Genomic DNA, 16,802 nt, shown 5'->3' on the forward strand with positions numbered 1-16,802 from the left:
AGAGTCCACCTTGGCCCCACACTCATGTCAGGGAGCTGTAGAGAGCAAAGGTCCTCCCTGAGCATTTCTCCAGGCTGATCTCCCCCAGCTTCCTCAGCCACTCCTCATCAGACTTGTGCTTCAGATCCTTCCCCAGCTCTGTTGCCCTTTTCTGGAGCTGTTCCCTGAAGGTGTTACTTGTCACAAGGGGCCCAACCACTGAATCCAAGTTCCATTCCCCTTCATCATTCCCCCAAAGTGGTCATCCTGTTAGGACCCTGAGAAACGGTAGTGTTTGACTGACCCTCGCCTGTGTGTATGTGTTATATTACAAGGAGAAACATCTTTTTGTCAGGTATTTTGCTGATCAATGGAATTACATTGGGTATGTAGCCTTTTTTGGAGATGCACTGCAAGAACCAGATGGAGTTTGAGATGTGAGAGCCCACCAGCAGGGTCTCGTAAAAGACAAGTAGGACAAACTGAGAGCAGCTTGAATGGTGCAGAGGCATCCCCTTTCCTGCTCTTGGAATACGTAACCTGTGAGTACAGATTAACACATGCCATGTTTTTAGCTTGCTGGCTGTGGATACTATTGGATTTGTGGATCAGTCTAATTACAGCTCCTTTCCACAAGATATGTTTTAATGTAATTCAGTCTTAGGTGGTGTTGGTGCTCTTTGTGATGAAGCTGTTCTGTGCAGCTCGAATAATCCTTGTCTAGCTTTCACTGTTTTGCAGTGCAAATCTTTGCAGTGCCTCCAGCTGGCTCTTTTAAAGGTTTCAACAAGAATTGGTGTTGTTTTTGAGAAAGAGGTTACAGATTTTTGATCTTTTACCCGTCCTTGTAAAAATTCAGTCAGCCTCAGCGCACCATCAGCCTCTGAAAACAAACATTTGATTTTTAAAAGTTCTGTTTGTTGCTCTGCTTTGCACCTGAATGAAAGAGGGCAGGAGCCTGACACCATGTTGGACGTTTTTTCCTTTTTTTATTTTTTTTCCCCTCTTAGGGAATATTCTGCCATTTGTTGCTTAAGATGTGATAAAAAGGATACTTAAAAGAAGTGGCCAAGATGGGGGAGAGGGATGCAGCTGGCTGTGGGGAATTCTCTTGGAAAGGGCAGAGATTACCACAAGATTTTGGGTGAAAGCTCAGCTCCTGTCTCCCTCTCGCCCTTGGGATCAGAGGTGAGACGGGCAGGCTGCTGCTGTTGGGAGATTTTGCTGCCACTGCGGAGTTCTGTCCTGCACTGCTTTCTCCTTACCATGGGTGAGCTTCTGCTCGCAAGAGCAGCTGCTGAACTGGGACCTTTCCAACATCCGACCTCACGGCCCCTTCCCGGAGGGAGCGTCTCTGGCTGCTCGTGTGTGGAGCCCGCCTGCCTGTGCCCAGCCTCGCTGCTCGTGCAGCTGCTCCGGGCACCCCGCACCTGCCGGGACACCCTGCGGCTCCTGGCACGGCTCGGGAGTCTTTGTCACCCCTGCCGTGCCCGCCTGTGCCGTCCCAGCCCGCTGCTCCGAGGGTCCTGCTGCAGTCCATTCAGCTTCCCGGCTGCTTGCCGTGACTTTCCAAAGGAAGCCCCTTGTCCATCCCTTCCGTCAGCCCGCCCGCCATTCCCGTGTGGAGAGAGGCGGCCGAGCTGGCGCCACAGCGCCCCCTGCAGGCGCGGGGGAATCATCGCGCCCGCCCTGCCCGGCCGGGAGCCAGCAGCGCCCCTGCCGGCTGTGCCCGGAACTGCAGCAAAGGGGAAGGTGCCTGCAGCCGGGAGGAGGCTGGGACTGGCTCTCTGGGGCTGTTCCTTGCTGCTGCCGGGGCTGTTGTTTGTTTGCCTTCTCACACACACACACATGTAAAGAACTGCTATTCCTTTTCCCGTATCTGTGCCTGAAAGCCCTGTAATCTCAAATTTACAATAATTTGGAGGGAAAGAGGTGATATTCTCCATTACAAAGGAGGTTCCTGCCTTCCTTGGCAGAGACCTGTCTTTCAAACCAGGACACACCACCACAGGCTTTGTGTTCCCTTAAACAGAGAAATGTCTTTCCCTGAAACCTCATCCTCATTGTCCTCCTGAGCTTGAGACATGGACCTCCAGACATTGCACAGATAAAAATTTCTCCATCCCAAGTGTTTGGTAGCCACCTTCCAGCCCTATCCCAATGGCAGCGCTCATCCTTCAGTCCTGTCTCTAGTCTTCCTTTTTTTTGGGAATGGAAGCCGTGTAGGCAGACCTGAGACTTTTTCTAGCATGGGTCTCCTGCAATTTCCTTCTGGTAGCCCCTTCCCAGCTCTGCCTGCAACTCCAGACTTTCTCTCAACCCTAGCTCTTCCTTTCTGGGGAAGCTCTAGAGAAGGCTTCTGAGCCATTTTCCAGACCATCGGTTTCTCTAAGCCACAGTTTCTTTGCAGGCCCCCAATTTGCTTTGGCAGCCCACTGCTATCCTCTTTCAGTTGTATGTCAAGGCTTCTTCTGTCCATGAGTGTTACTCTGAACCTAATTTTATAGCTGAACTTTTGACAAGAACTGCTGCACAAAAGGTGATTCCCATACAAGGGCTCCTGACAAACTAAAATAATCTTTGGCATACCATTTTTAACCCTGTTCCAAATGCAACCCTAAGCTTTCACTTTCTGTCAGCCTTAGCTGTAGTTCTTGCTTTCCATCTGAGCCTTAGAGCTGGAAATCCAGATAGGGTTCTATCAGCCCATGTATCTTGGCAGCCCCCACTTGGTTTTGGCAGCCCTTTTCCTGCCACAGTCCAAGTGCAGCCTTAGGCTTTATCCCTCTCAAGGCCCTAACCCTAATCCTGGCACTGGCTCTCACATTTCCACAAAACAATTGAAAAGGCTCCACGACCATTGCCTGGATGAAAACTGACCCAGCCAGCTCCCGCTTGGCATTTGAAGCCCTGGCTCAGCTGTAAGCTCTGGCTTTCACTCAAGCTTCTTATGTTTTGTGAAGAACTGCAGGAAAGACCCCTAACCTGTGGCTCTGAACACACTGAAGCTTTCACTCATCCTGAGACCCTGGGCTGTTCTCACTTGTCTTTGGCAGCCCTTTTCCAGCTTTGCTCCAGCAGTAACACCAGGCATTCTGCTTCTGAGCCTGAACCTGTGTTTCCCTGTGGACTGTGAAGAAGTGATATAAGGAAGAGCCTGCAGCCATTTTCTGGCAAAAGGTGTCCCACATGGGTCTTGTGGCAGCCCCTCTCCCCAGGTCCAGGTGTGGTGTAACCTTCCCTTTCAGCCCAGACCCTGACCTGATGTGTTTTCCAGCTGAGCTATAGGGAACGTTCTAAACTATGTCCCAGTCCATCCTCTTTACCTTTAGCCATTTCTTTCCAGCCCTACATGAGTGTTAGACTCTGGACCCTGCTGCTGGTTTTCCAGCAGAGCCTTAGCTGAGCTCTCCAGCTTTTTTCCTAATGAAGGCTTTTTCTCAGGTGAGGTGCCATGCAGTTTCTTCTTTGCTCATGTGAGCTCTGATGCCTCTGCACCTCTGGGTTTTCTTTTTCTTAGCCAGAGCCCTGATTTTCCTGAGAAGCTGTAGAGAAGTTTTCTATCAATTGCCTGGACCAGTGTTTTCTCCCAGCCCAGCATTCTTAGAAGCTGCCATGTACTTTTGCAGCTCCACTCTAGCTCCAGCTCTGGACTTTATTTGTCCCAGTGTTATCCCAGCCCTAATCTTATTGCCAAGGTCATTTTTCAGGAAGGTGTCTGCAAACTCAGGTCTTTAGCAGCCCCTACTTTCCTCTAGTGAGGCCTTTCTTGCCCCTCTCAGGATAAGAATTTTGGCTTTCCTTCAGCTCTAATCTTAATTTCACATCTGAAGCTCAGTCAAGGGCTGCCGGGGGAGGTTTCTCCCAAGGCCAGGTGTTCTGTGCCCTGGGAGTGCTGTTACAGCCCCACTCCCACAGCTGTCCTGTGCACATGGAGGACCTGTTCCCCAGGCTTGCCAGTGATGCAGAACAGGGTTGAGCTGGGGTTCCTTAAAATTTTATGTGCATATTTCTGGATTTTTTTTTTTTTAAGTCGGAAAACTGCTGTTTCAAAGTCAGTCAGACTGGGATTGGGAAACATTAACCACTTTCCCCCTTCCTTCTTGTTTTCTCCACAGGGATTCCAGGCAGCCGTGCCTTTTGTCAGCAGGGCTGTTGAAGGATGTTAGCACAGACTGGCTGCTCCTTCCCAGTTTTGCATCCAAGGTTCAGATTTGGATTCTAGCATTGCTACTAGCATGCGGCATTGGTGGGCAGGATTTTTCCTGTGGGATAGCTGCCTACAGAAGTTCAGTTAATAGTGCTTGTTAGACCTTTACTGGGATATTTTCATTTTGAGTTGTTTCCATCAGTGTCCTTTAAATATCCTCCTGGGATGTGAGATGGTGTGGTTGAAACACAGCAAAGTCCATGGGCACCCCAGGAATCAGGCTTCTGGAGAGAGGGAGAGGTGCTGCTTTGAGAGGTGGGCAGTAGATGCTTCTGCTAATGCTCTGGCATGGAGGCAGTAGTGTCTGGATCTGACATCTCATACTGCCATCAGTACTTCTTTATGGACACAAGTAGTTTTTCAGCCTGTAAAGCAGTTTTAGGGATCTCATGTGTCTTTTAAAGGTACCCTGCAAAGATCTGAGGGAAAAGGAGCCAAGAGCACATTGCTGAGTGCCTGTGATGGGGGTATGAGCTCTGATCCCGGCTGCCCCTCAGAGCTTTGGCCAGCAGTGCTGTGTGCCCCTCGCACTGGGGCTGCACCTGCTTCCTGCTGCTCTGCAAGGAGGGGTGGGACATGTCAGGATTGAGCCTCGGGTGGAAAATCTGTGTATTTTATATTTTCCTATAAAAACTGCAGTCTGGGAAATGATTTCAAAAAAGTAAGTCTGAGGTTTAAACCCTGTTGGAAACCTTTTCCTTTCTTTGGGATAAGCAACAATGAGAGCGTATAACAAGCTGTCAGCTCCTCCCGGGCTGGGTGGCCAGCACCCTGCCTCCCCTGGCCCAACAGCGCTCCCAGAAAACTGAAAATAGTTGGTATTTCCTATCCCCAGGGCAATTATTTGATCCTCTGCAGCTGATCTGAGCTATTCTCTGAGCTAACAGCTGGCCTGGGCAGGGTCCTGGGGACCCAGGCTGGGGGACCAAGGCTGGGTTCTGGAAGGAGCCCCGTTAGCAGCCGTCAGTGCAGGGCTGGCTGTGGTGGATCCTCTCCTGCAGTCCATGTCCCCAACTATGCAGGCTCACTTGTGGTGCCATCCTCAGTATTATGTGGATCTGGGCAACCTTCACACAAGGCTCACTGTTGTTGTCACACAAGGTGATAGATATTAGAAATTACTTATTCTTCTGCAGTAATTGAAACACTGACAGTTTTGGATGCAGGGTTGTTGGGCTGACGCGTTAGTGTTTGCCTGGGAGCTTTGTGCAGCTGGAGCTGATCCATCAGAATTTCCTTCTGGTTGCTCTCAGCCTGCAGGCAAAGGAGGTGAGTGTTGCAGCATCTTCCCAGCCAGACTGAAGTAGCAAAACAATGAATGCTACTTACTGTGGTTACAGATTGCTAGCTATGCTGTATGTAAACTTAATTTAAATGTTAGAGAGTATTGTTTGAGATTCTGTTGTCTTTAAAGTTTCAAAACCTGGCCAAGAATATGTGTATCACATTAAATCAGGGAATTTCTTTGAGTTGTGGATTTGAGACTGCTGTGGGATGTGCCTGAGGTTCACTGAGATGTGTATGTGGGCCAAGGGGGACCCTGAAGAGCTGTTGTTTCCATGCTGTGACAAGTTGCAGGCATGCAGGCATTGTAACTATTTTGCAAACCACATACTAGGAATTCCTTGGTGTCCTGTGGCAGTTTGTCTTAGATTTCCTGCTTCTAGCACTGTGACTTTACAATGGTTCTTACAAGCTCATGGTCACAGTGGCATTGGGGGTTTCTCTGTGGACCTCACATGCCTGCCATGTGAGCGTGTGGGACACGCTGGAGTGGGTGCACATGGGGATGCTGGGACCTGCTTGGAGGGTGTTGCCACAGATGCTTCTCACCCAGCCTGCTGTGGCCCAAGGACTTCTCAGATCAGAAGGTAACAGTGATATTTCAGACATGTTCAGCTCTTGAGGTGAATGCAGGCCTGAGAACAAAGTGTACTGGGTCAGCCTGATGCTGTGGTAACTGCTGGGTAGTCAGACTCACAGAGGGGCTGTAAAATGTTCTCCTGGGCTGGTCCTTGCTCTGAGCAGGCACTGTGGCCAGCAATGTGCTTCCAGAGGCTTGTTAAAAAGCCAGGGATACTTTCTCATTGGCAGTGCACAGTTGGAGCTCAGCACAATTGGAGAAAAGAGGCTGCAAGCTGTTCTTGGTAGGGCTGGGTACCTCCTCTCGGCAATGGGCTCTGAAGTGAGGTGCAGTGGGTCCCAGCATCCCTCATGCTGGACAAACTGATCTGGCAAGGAGCTCTTCCTTAGGGTACCAATTACTGTGAGCCTTCACCAGCCTCCTGAATTTTCCCTATTTGCTAAATCATGCCAGCCCTTGCAAGCACTGGATGTGTGCTGTGGAGCTGCTGATCACTCCAAGCAGACTTTTGGTTTGGATTTTCCTGAGGATTGAACGCAGAAAGGGTGAGTGCTGTGTTTTTTCCACCTTCAGCCCTCTCTGATGTCAGGCTGGCCTTCCCAAAAGCATAGCCCCCAGTGTTCAGAGCAGCAGGAGAGCTGGGGTCCATCACGTGCAGCGTTCCTCCTGCTTTTGCACTGTGGGGCTGTCTGTCTACTCTTTTCAGCCACCTATACAGGATAGAAATAAAAATGCAATATAAAACAATGTGAGGACAGAAGCAAGGTTGGTGCAGAAAGCCAGGCTTCCTGTTCCAGCACTGTCTCTCATGGGAGCTCAGGACAGAGCTAGGAGAGGAGTTTCTCTGAAGCACAGAGGAACAGGGCCATGCTGTGTGGCATATGGACAGCCCCAGTAGTAGCTTTGGTATTGAATGGTGCCATAGCTTGGCTGTTGGAAGATGTCTGAGTAGAAGAATCATGAACTGATGCTGGGATGCCACCTGGGCAGCGAATTTCAAGAGAACATAGTGGTTTAGAGCAATGGAGGAAGGTGCAAGGAGAGCTGCAGCCCATGTGAGCTGGCCTCTGTGAGGAGGTTTGGTGCTGTCAGGGTATTGTCAGAGCTCCATTCTTGCTTCATTCTTGCTTCACTTCCGTGCTTCAGAACTTTATAGGAGTCAAGAAGAATGTGTTGCCTGTGTAGCTGTAAAATCCTTGCCTGGCATGTGTGAGGCTGTGTTTGCTGAACTGTATGCTGCTGTGGGTTGCTGAAGGAATCTGTCTATCTTGCTATCAGCCAGGACAGTGATAGCAAGGTGCTGCAGGTATCAGGGCAGCGCAGGACCCCGTAGGAGCAAGAGAGTTCTGCCAGCCATGAGTCCTGCTTGCCAGGATCCTGCACTTGGGGTGTGCATTAGTACCTGTTCATTGTGCTCTGAACAGAATCCAGCTTTTCCTTGGGTGCCATACACTTGATACCTGCTCCCTCTGTGTGCAGAAGGGTGCTCAGAACATCTCCACGCTTGGCTTCCTCCACATGCCCTCATTCTGCTGGATGGCTGTTCGAACACAAGTTTCCTGGTCTAATAGTGGTGTAGCGGCTGCACGTACAAATGGAGTCCTTGGTGCTGCACTTTTGTTGCTCAGCACATGCATCAGTCAGGTTGCACTTGAGGGTAAGTGTGTGTTTTGTTTATTCAGAGCTAGATTTTCAGCAGGTGGGGTGTTGAGTAAGCAGGAAATTGGATACTTTGGTGTAGAGATGTTGTATGGTGGAAAGTCTGGAAAGGCACTTTGGCTTTCATGCTAGCATGCACATCTTCTTCTGGCATGCCACAGGATGTAGGCAGTGGCAGTCTGTCTTTCCATCAGGTATGATCTTGGAAAACATCCTCAGCAGTGGCCTGTTTGTGATGGCTTGATCCTGGACAGTCCTTGGGACTGCTCACAGCTGTCTGTGACAGTTCCAAAAGGCAGTGCTACCTCCCAAGTGCTGTGGCTTCCAAATGTTGTGTTCCTTCATCTCTGCTTATGTGGATGAATTTATGTCATGCAGAGGTGCTGGGCAGCACACCCTGGCCGAGGCTCTGCACTGCCAAGGCTCCAGCTCAGATGCCCTGCAAGCACTGTGGCTAAGCCAGGCTGAGAGTAGTAGTTTGTGTGTGCCTTTGGGTTCATATCCCTGTGACCCTGTTATCCCTGTTACCACTCTAGAGCTTTATTCCTTTTTCTTCATGTGTTGACCTCTTCTCCCAGACTTGGCAAGCATGCTTCTGCAATGCCTGTTAAAAGTTCTTCTCAAGCCCTGGAGATCTTGTCCCTTTACAGGCTGACTAGTCAGAGCCACTGTGGCTTCTCTGTGCCTTTCCTCTCAGCTCATTTTCAGTGCCCCTTTTTCTCTGAACATCATATTGAGAGGATTTTCTCCCGTTTCTGAGCGAAAACAAGTGAACCACTCTGCAGGACGTGTGCTGGATGGAGTTGTGTGTGTACAAGAGAGATAGAAGTTCGCTCCTCACAGGGAACTGTGGTTGCTTTCACAGAGTGCTTGTGCTACTGGTACATGGCTGGAGTACTGTGCATGTCCACAGAATAGTAGAATGTTAGTGAGCCTCAGCCTTTGAATTGGGAAAATCAGTTCTCCAGCTGCAGAGGAGACTTTGGCCACTCATATGGGAAGGCTGGTAGAAGAGGGAGAGCACATGGTCAGTCTTGGATTGGTGTTGGCTCAGTTGTGGAATTTCTGATAATGTTCTTGGCTTCTGCACGGATGCTGCATCTCCTGGAGGAGCCCAGGCAAGAGCAAAAGGAAATAATGGCACGATGTGGACTCAGTCTGGTGTAGGGATGGCTTGTGCTTTCAGAACAATAAAAATGAATCCAAGGGAGGAGGATAGTAATCTGATGTGCCTCAAATTGTGTAACTGAAAACGTCATTGCTAGCAGCAGATGCTGTGTAGAGGCTGTGCTACAGTGACTTGGGCTGCTCATGGAGAGGGACAAAGCACAGCTTTCAGTACAGCTCTGCTCGTCTCTTGCAATGCGACAAGACAGCTCCTAGTGTGTGATCAGCCTGCCAGCATGTGCCGTGTTGGTGTGCTCACTGCACGTGTGTGGTGCCTGGCACCAGGGGCTTGCTGAGGAGGTTGTGCCATGACCTCATGGAGGACTTGTCCTTGGCTGCTGAAAGTGCTTGATGCTTGTCTGGTGCAGGGGTGTTGTGGGCTGGCAGCACAGGAGTGGGGCATGCATTAGTTAAAAGGTGTAAAAAGGCATAAAAACTTGAGCATGGAGATGGAAAACTCCCCACTTGTGACCGTGGTGATAAACCTGCAGCACTTGCATGATGTTTTAGTGAGAACATGTTGATCTCTGTATGAAAACCATAAGCTTATTTAGAAAATTGGGCTGTCTCATTTGAGATTAGAGTTTCTCTTTAATCTGCAAATTTTTAATTGGTATGGAAATAGCTTGTTAAGTGGGGTTCTCTGTGCACATATATCTGCACACGAGTGCGGTGGTGCTCCTCAGCAGGTGGTTTGCTTCCCTTTAGGAGGATGGACAAGTTCCTGGCTCTGAGGCCAGGCAGGATGCTCTGGATGCAGCAGGCAAAAGCAGACCACAGCATCAGGCAGACATGATTGTGTCCCTTTCCTCCTGTCCAGCTTGTCCCCTAGGGGAGATGATGGGAAGAGATGCTTGCTCCACAGGATTATCACTGAATCACAGAATATTCTGATTGGAAGGAGCCCACAAGGATCATTGATTGAGTCCAGCCCTTAAATGAATGGGCCATATGGGGATTGGACCCACAGCCTTGGCATTATAAACACGGTGCTTCAACCAACTGAGCGTTATGAATAGTAAAGTGTGTTAATTGCCACAGGTTCCCTCCCTGGTGTCTGGGGTCACAGCTGGCCACAGTTACTCTGGCTCCTGCCAGCACAGTTTAAAGGAGCCTTCCACACACTGGAATGGCATGTCATCCTGGGAGCTGGAGCAGAGCAGAAGAAGAAGCAGGCTGGCAAGTGTAGTCACAGTGCTGAAGCAAAAAAGAAAAACAAAACAAAAAAACCAAACCAAAACAAAAAACCCCAAACAAACAAAACCAAAAAAACTAACCCTAAAGAAACAGCAGGGTTTTGGTTAGAGACACCAGCTGCATGGTCAGTCCAACAGCCTGTGTGGAAAAGGGAAGAACTACCACTTGCCTTGCCCCCAGCTGCCTCTGGAAACGCCAACCTGGCTCTCATTCATGGTGATAGTCCCAGAGCCAGGGAGGATGGGCCTGGGGCAGGGACAAAACAGATTAAAAACTCCAAAAATTACATAGGATAATAAACCATCCCCAAGACACTTAGTCATGAGAAAGAAGTCCTGTGTCATCCTGTTCACAGATGTCATGAAACTCCTCCCTGCTCATGTCATGCATTTACTTGCTCCCACCTAGCTTGACTTAGATGTGGGCCAGGATGACCTGGCCTGTGCCATGTGGCCAGGATCAGAGTTAGCAGCCTTTGCTTTTTCTTTTCAGTATTGGTGGCATGAGCCATGGACCAGCATCAGAATGCAGACATCATGTCATGCTGGCCTGAGCACTGTTCATGTGTAGGACCTGTTGGGTGTTCCTTCTGGGAAGGGAGAGATGGTGGGGATATGGGGTGGGGGGTTACTGGGGGTGGCCTGTTGGCAGGCAGCAGTGCAAGCTGTGCCTTTGTGCCAGCGAGTCTGACAGCTCATGCCTCATGGAGTGGGGTTTGCATGGTACTGGAGGGAAAAGAGAGGCAGGTGTTTGTGGGATTTCTGTCTTAGAACACTTGTCAAATACTTTTGAGCTCTTTGGCACCTGTTGCTGGTACTGTGGAGCAGACAACTGCTGAGGGCTGGCTGCTCAAAAAGCATCTACTGCTGACAGCTCTGTTGAGACTGTGTGGCTGGAGCTGCAGTGGGGAGGGCACAGACCATGACCTCACCGTGTCCCCTTGACTGTCACAGCATGTTTATCTTGGGGAGCTGCAGCAATGCCCCATCCACCCAGGATCGGCGCTGTTCCCAATGTTGACCCTTCTTATGGCAGGGCTGCTCCTGGCCTTCCTGTCACCACAGCACTGGTGAGAGGGAAGCAGTGAGACCAGCTTTCTCCTGCATCTGGCAGTGTCCAAGCTATGCCCAGTCCCCAGACAAATCAGGCCTAGGCAGGTGCGTATCAGCTCACCATCTGGCCTGGTCCTAAGAGGGCATGAAACCCAGGAGGGGGTGCTGGGCACTTCCTCTGCATTTGGGTTTAGCTACTCTGGCAGTGCCTGAGAGCTATGGCTGACACCAGCTAAAAAGTTCTTCTGGCCAAGCTGGGCCACAGCCACTGTTGCAGGGAACCTGAGGGGACACTGTTTGCCCTAGAGAGCTGTCATGGTGCTGCGTTGTCACAGACCCCTCATTGGTCCACTGGAGGGGGACAGCGTGGGGACCTGGTCACACTTGGCACTAAGATGCTGCTAAGAGCTGGACTTGCAACTGCAGCCCCTCTGATCAAGCCTGGTGTGGGGGACTTGCTTGGAAATGACCCCTCCCTCAGTCCATCCTCCCCATGGGCTGCAAGGTGGGTGCCCCTCATGCAGGGCCATCCCTGCTGCGGGGACACAGGCCTGGGGACACAGCCAGCCTGGCCCCAGCACTGCACCTGGGGCTGCTTGTGGGGAGACATGGCTCTTCTCCTCCTTGCTTGTCCCATCTTCATCCCCATAGCAGCTCTTCCGTGATCACGGTCATAGGGCTTGCAGCCCGTATCAAGTTCCTGCATCCTCTCCAGTCTATTTCTGCTGTCGTTGCTGCTTGGCAGAGGTTGATTTGTTTACTTCCCTCTGCTGCTGCAGGGCTGGCAGAGTCTCTCAGCAGGGCCTGGGCTATACGTGGGGCTCTGAGGAGTTGGAGTGTGTTCTGTGCAAGCCCCAGACATGCTGCTTCTTGCTGAGACTGTGGCTGTCATGTTGGTCTTGGCCAGTGGCAACTGGCTTGGCCAGTTGGTCTTGGCCAGCGTTTCAGGCAACGCTGAGCTGTGGTCCTATCTGTGGTTGGGCTCTTGCCGTGGCTCAGCAGAACAGATGTCCCCAAGCTTGTCCCTGAGAGTTTCATTCTGGCAGCATTGTTCCTCTGAGCAGCTCTGGGGTCAGCTCAGCCTCCCAGAGGGGTGAATGGAAGGATGGAATGTCTCAGACTCAGCAGTCTCATCATTGTGAATTTTTTTTGTGTTGTGTCTTGCAGAAATAACATTCATCCCAGATTTGATGATAATGAAAATACAGAAAAAAGAAAAGCAGGTTTGTGACCCTCTCTCCTTCTCCCAATTCAGCTGTCAAGGTCTGAGGACCATGTCTCATGTGGAAATTGTTGCAACTGATGTGTGGTGGGAAGGAGGCTGGGAGAGTGTTATATTGAATTTCCAGACAGGGGTGCAGCTCAGTTCCTTGAAATTTGACCTGAGCTGCACCCCAGAGTGGGTAAGCCTGATGGGCCCATTGAACCAGGTGGGATTTATCTTTAGTAGTGGAAATGCTCTTGACTCGGTGCTCTCCCCAGTGGAAGAACAGCCCTTTATTTTGTCTCAAAGCCCATAGTATTGGTTCTTGCTGTAATATCATTACAAAACCGCATGTTTGCTGTGATTGTTGTTATTAACATGATACACAAAGACTAATACCAGCTAGGAGGTTTGGGAAGGTCAAATCTGGGCTTGGACAGAGAAGAATTTTCTTCCTTTACTCAGAAAAGATCGCATCTCACAAAGCTGTCATTTCTGGATTGCTGCATTGGATCATAACAACCTGCTGCTCCCAGAGGAGATTTATGAGCCAGTGGTCTCTGTATTAGCTGTGTGCAGGGGAAGAATCTGACCATTGGCACTCTGCTGAGGGGAAAGGACCTGTTACATGCATGGAGTATTGCTCTGCCTGTGGGGCTGAAATATGGCTGGAGATATAAAACAAACTGGTCTGCCTGGAGCTAATTTGTGTCCATGCTGCTTTTAATGGGAAACCATTAAAGTGAACACTGAGCTAAGGGATAAATCTGTTTGAGAGCACAAGCCTGTGCCATTTCTAACCAGCTCTGAAGCAGTGTGTGCTGCTCAGGGCACTCCAAATCACACTGCCATGACAGGTTGATGGGAGGAGGAAGGGAGGGAAATGTTTCAAAGAGGTCACTGTGCTGTTCTGGGTTTGCAGCAAGGCAAATGCTGCAGATGTTGGAATGTGTGTGTTCAGAGCACCAGTACTGTACTGTACTGTACTGTACCAGTACTGTAGGAAGTCATGAGCCTTGCAGCCCTGGGCTGTTCCCCACTGCTGTCCACACACTGCAGGGAATCCAGCCATTCTTGCCACTTCCAAGCCCAGGCTGGAAAGTCAGAAGATCCCTCCAGGAGAAGGCTAAGGCATCACAGGGCTTTCCATCTCTGTCTCCAATGCAATTCTGCTCTGTTCTCACAGTCCCGGCAGGATGGGAGTACTTCCATGGCTGTAGAATAAGGAGATTTACAGGAACTGTGGGATTAACTGCATTTATTTTAGTTCATTATTTCTCTGGTTATTTAAAAAGTCAGAGTTTGGCAGAAATAAGGAGTAGAAGACCCTTCAGTGCCCAGGGACAAGCAGGACACAGACAGAGAGGCAGGCCAGGGAATGATGGTGCTCAGCCCTCAAAGGAGATCCATCACTTGTCACTGGTCTCGGGGGTAACCAGGCACTCCTGTCCCACCTCCACCAGCAGACAAGGCACCCTGGCATGAAAACTTGTAAGTCATGAGACAAGTGACAGGTTTCACGAGTTAGTCACAGCTTGGTGACAAATGTACCAGATTTTTGTGCATTACTAAGGAAGAAGAGTTGTGGAAACACAGCCCCTGCCTTTGCTAACAACAGTCCCTCAGATGAGTGAACCAGTTGGAAGTGCCCTGTACCCCAATCCATCATAATTTGCACAGGAAGAGAGGCAGTGCTGCAGGGGGCACAGAGGGAACACAGAGAGCTCCTCCCCAGACAGCCCACTTTGAGACCCCATCTCTCCAGCCCAGGTTTCCTAATCCACTGGCAGTGGATTAGGCAGGACAAAGCACTTGGGATAGCCAAGGACTAGAGAAAGAAGACAGCACATCCAATACTTTTCCCCAAAGGCAGTTGACAGCTCCCCTGCCATCTTCACCAATATGAAGGGCACCAGCATTTTGTCAACCTTTTCATCCTTGGGCCTGATCCTACACCCACATGATGACCAACATGGAACTTCTGCAGGTCAGAGGTTGACAGCGAAACACAGGACTTTTGAGAGCCTTGGAACCACATAAGCATCTCATCTTCTCCAGAGAGACTGTTCAATGGGAGGCAATAGCCCCCCTTGGTGCCATAAGAAGTCTGTTTACAAGGTGTGGGCGCTCCTGGGCTCAGGTGTCCAGAGTGATGTGGAATGCCACCCCTTGCTCATTTTGTCCCCAGTGCTGCTCATCTGAGCATTACAGGGAGCCACCCACCCCTTCACCACCTCAACCAGGCACCCAGAATCCCCACAGGAGCCCTGCTTGGCCAGGCTTTCTTCCAAACACTGCATTTGGAAATGCTGCACCCCACCCCATGACATGCTGCAAGGTTTGTCCTACATTGCTGCAGGCTCAGGAGATAAGCAGCTGGAACTACCCCTCCTTGCTCACACCACATGCCTTTATCTCCCTCCTAGATTTTATCTGCAGCAACAGCTATAGAAAATAATTTGTCAGCTGAGCCCTCTAAAGTCTCCAAATGGTGGGGGAGGATGGTTTTGCTGTGCTTAAACCCCATGTCATTTCAGTAATCCTATTTCCAGAGCACTCAAACCTGCTGTATTAGCCCAATGAGTGGCACCAATTTCTTACCTGGGCTTTGCTGTCAGAGGAGGGAGATCACAGCCCCACACCACAAAGGACCAAGCTCTCCTCCAGGCCTTTGCCCTGCCCCATCAGGAGCAATCCAGCCATGCTGGTACACAAGACCTTCCATGATCCCTTCTTCCTCCTCACCTTGAGGCTGGCTCTGCTTCTTTACAGCATCTTTACAGCCTTTGCAAGAGGGAGGCCCCTGGGAGCATCAGGGGGAGCTATGCTTGCCTTTGCTTCAAGCACTCACTGCATAAAATGAAGGATTTTCCTGAATTTTATGGGTCTATTTATGTGAAAGTGAGCTTTGCTGTCTCACGTACTGCAAATGCAGTTGGGGTTTTTTGCCAGAGCTCCCTGAGGCTGGAGCAGGCTCCTGAGCAGTGGGAGGACAGGGGGTGGGGCTGTCCAAGCCTGAGAGCACTTGTAGCTCTGTCCCAAGCTGTCTGTGGCCTTTTTTTTTGTCATGCTGATACTGTCAGTTCTGATGAGCCCCAGTGCTGGGTGTGTTGAGGAGTTTCAGGCACTTGCTCTGTAAGGGTGAAGGGCAGGGGGAGCAGTGAGCTGCCAGGGTGCCCTTCTCCTGCACAGACAGCCACGAGTGCTGGATCTCCCCCAGGCTCCATGGGCTGCACAGGTTTTCCTCACTGCTAGAGAGAACTGAGGTGGGAGGACAGCCTGGACAGCCCAGGGCAGCAGCATTGCCCTTTGCCCCACCCATTCCCTCTGCTAGGGTGGTGGGAACATGTGTGCTTGCTGCCAGGGCTGGCACTTCATGGAGGTTGCATCATGGTGGAGCATCTTTGGAACAGAGCCAGGCCCCACCTCCGTCATGCACATCCCATGGTGACTGCAGAGCCTGCTCGGAGACATGATAGAAGGTGACACTTGTATATTTTTAGCTTCTTGCTGCACTGGTTTAAGAGCTGGAAACAAGGGGTGCACACACTGGGCAACCAGAGCACAATAGCCATGCTGTGCACACCAGTGGTGGATATGGGGCTGCTGGAGTGTTTGGCTCACCAGCCTGCCAAAACCTCTGTGTGAAAGAAGCTGCCTGTTCTGCTCCTGTTGGGCTCTGCAGCCAGCTATGTGGATAGACTGGGCTGATGATGGCCAGCCTGGCCATCTCAGGGAGGCAGAGCTGTGTCGTGGTGCCCATCCTGGGCTGCTGTCGCTGTTGTGGAGTTTCTGGGCAGCCCCCTGTCATCAGTCTCTGCCTAAAGAGCATGGAAACCTTTGATGACCCTTGCAGTCAGGGTCCCTGTGTACACTCCACTTACAGAACACATTGCTGTGGGGTATGATGCATGTCCTAGACCCAAATGCCGGCTTCTGCAGAGCTCTCCTGGTGCACTGCAGGAAAACTTGACCGAGCCTGCCAAGCCTTGCACTTGGGTTCAAGGTTTCATGTGGCATGGCCACTGCTGCTGGCTGTGGTCACGCTGCCTGGCGAGGCTGGGTTGTGTGGATGTTGTCTGAGCCTGCTTGCCCGGGGAGGTGGATCTGGTTTTGGTGTTGTGACCACTGAAAGGACCCATCTGTGGCCTTACTGGCGCTGCCATTCAGATCCTGAGGCTGTGGCAGAGCTTTGCCCTGTTGGGAACACTGCTCTTGGAGAGGAAAGCCTGCAGGATGGATTATGGGGTGGGCATGAAGCTTCTGGTCTTTTCTCCTTCCTACACCCGAACTCATGGAGAGTGCAGGGTTTGGATATGGATCAGGCTCCAACACCCAGCAGTGCAGCTGCAACATGTCCTTCATCCCCATCACATCTCCTGGCAGCGCTGGCATGTGACTTCTACCATGTGGGTCCAGAGGAGCTTCTCTGCTCCTGCCTCTCACAGTTACTATTATTGCTCTTTTATT

At 50.8% G+C, this 16,802-nt stretch overlaps 1 protein-coding gene across 8 annotated transcripts in view; it reads left to right on the forward strand.

Annotated features, from left to right (window-relative positions):
* Nucleotides 1-16,802, forward strand: part of CHD6 (chromodomain helicase DNA binding protein 6) — an 87,557-nt gene that overhangs the window by 18,994 nt on the left and 51,761 nt on the right. For 7 of the 8 annotated variants that reach the window (XR_015774192.1, XM_088064726.1, XM_088064729.1 and 4 more), the window contains exon 2: nucleotides 12,296-12,351. The exons of the other annotated variant lie outside the window; for it this stretch is intronic. Coding sequence is in view for 6 of the 7 variants with exons in the window: in XM_088064726.1 (XP_087920852.1) it covers nucleotides 12,319-12,351 (33 nt within the window). In the remaining variant the exon portion in view is untranslated. The remainder of the gene's footprint in view (nucleotides 1-12,295; nucleotides 12,352-16,802) is intronic. 8 annotated transcript variants of the gene reach the window in all.

Source organism: Pseudopodoces humilis, chromosome 19 (genome assembly GCF_049639895.1).
Source record: "Pseudopodoces humilis isolate 2021_Gansu_Grassland_sample_001 chromosome 19, ASM4963989v1, whole genome shotgun sequence".
Lineage (NCBI taxonomy): Eukaryota > Metazoa > Chordata > Aves > Passeriformes > Paridae > Pseudopodoces > Pseudopodoces humilis.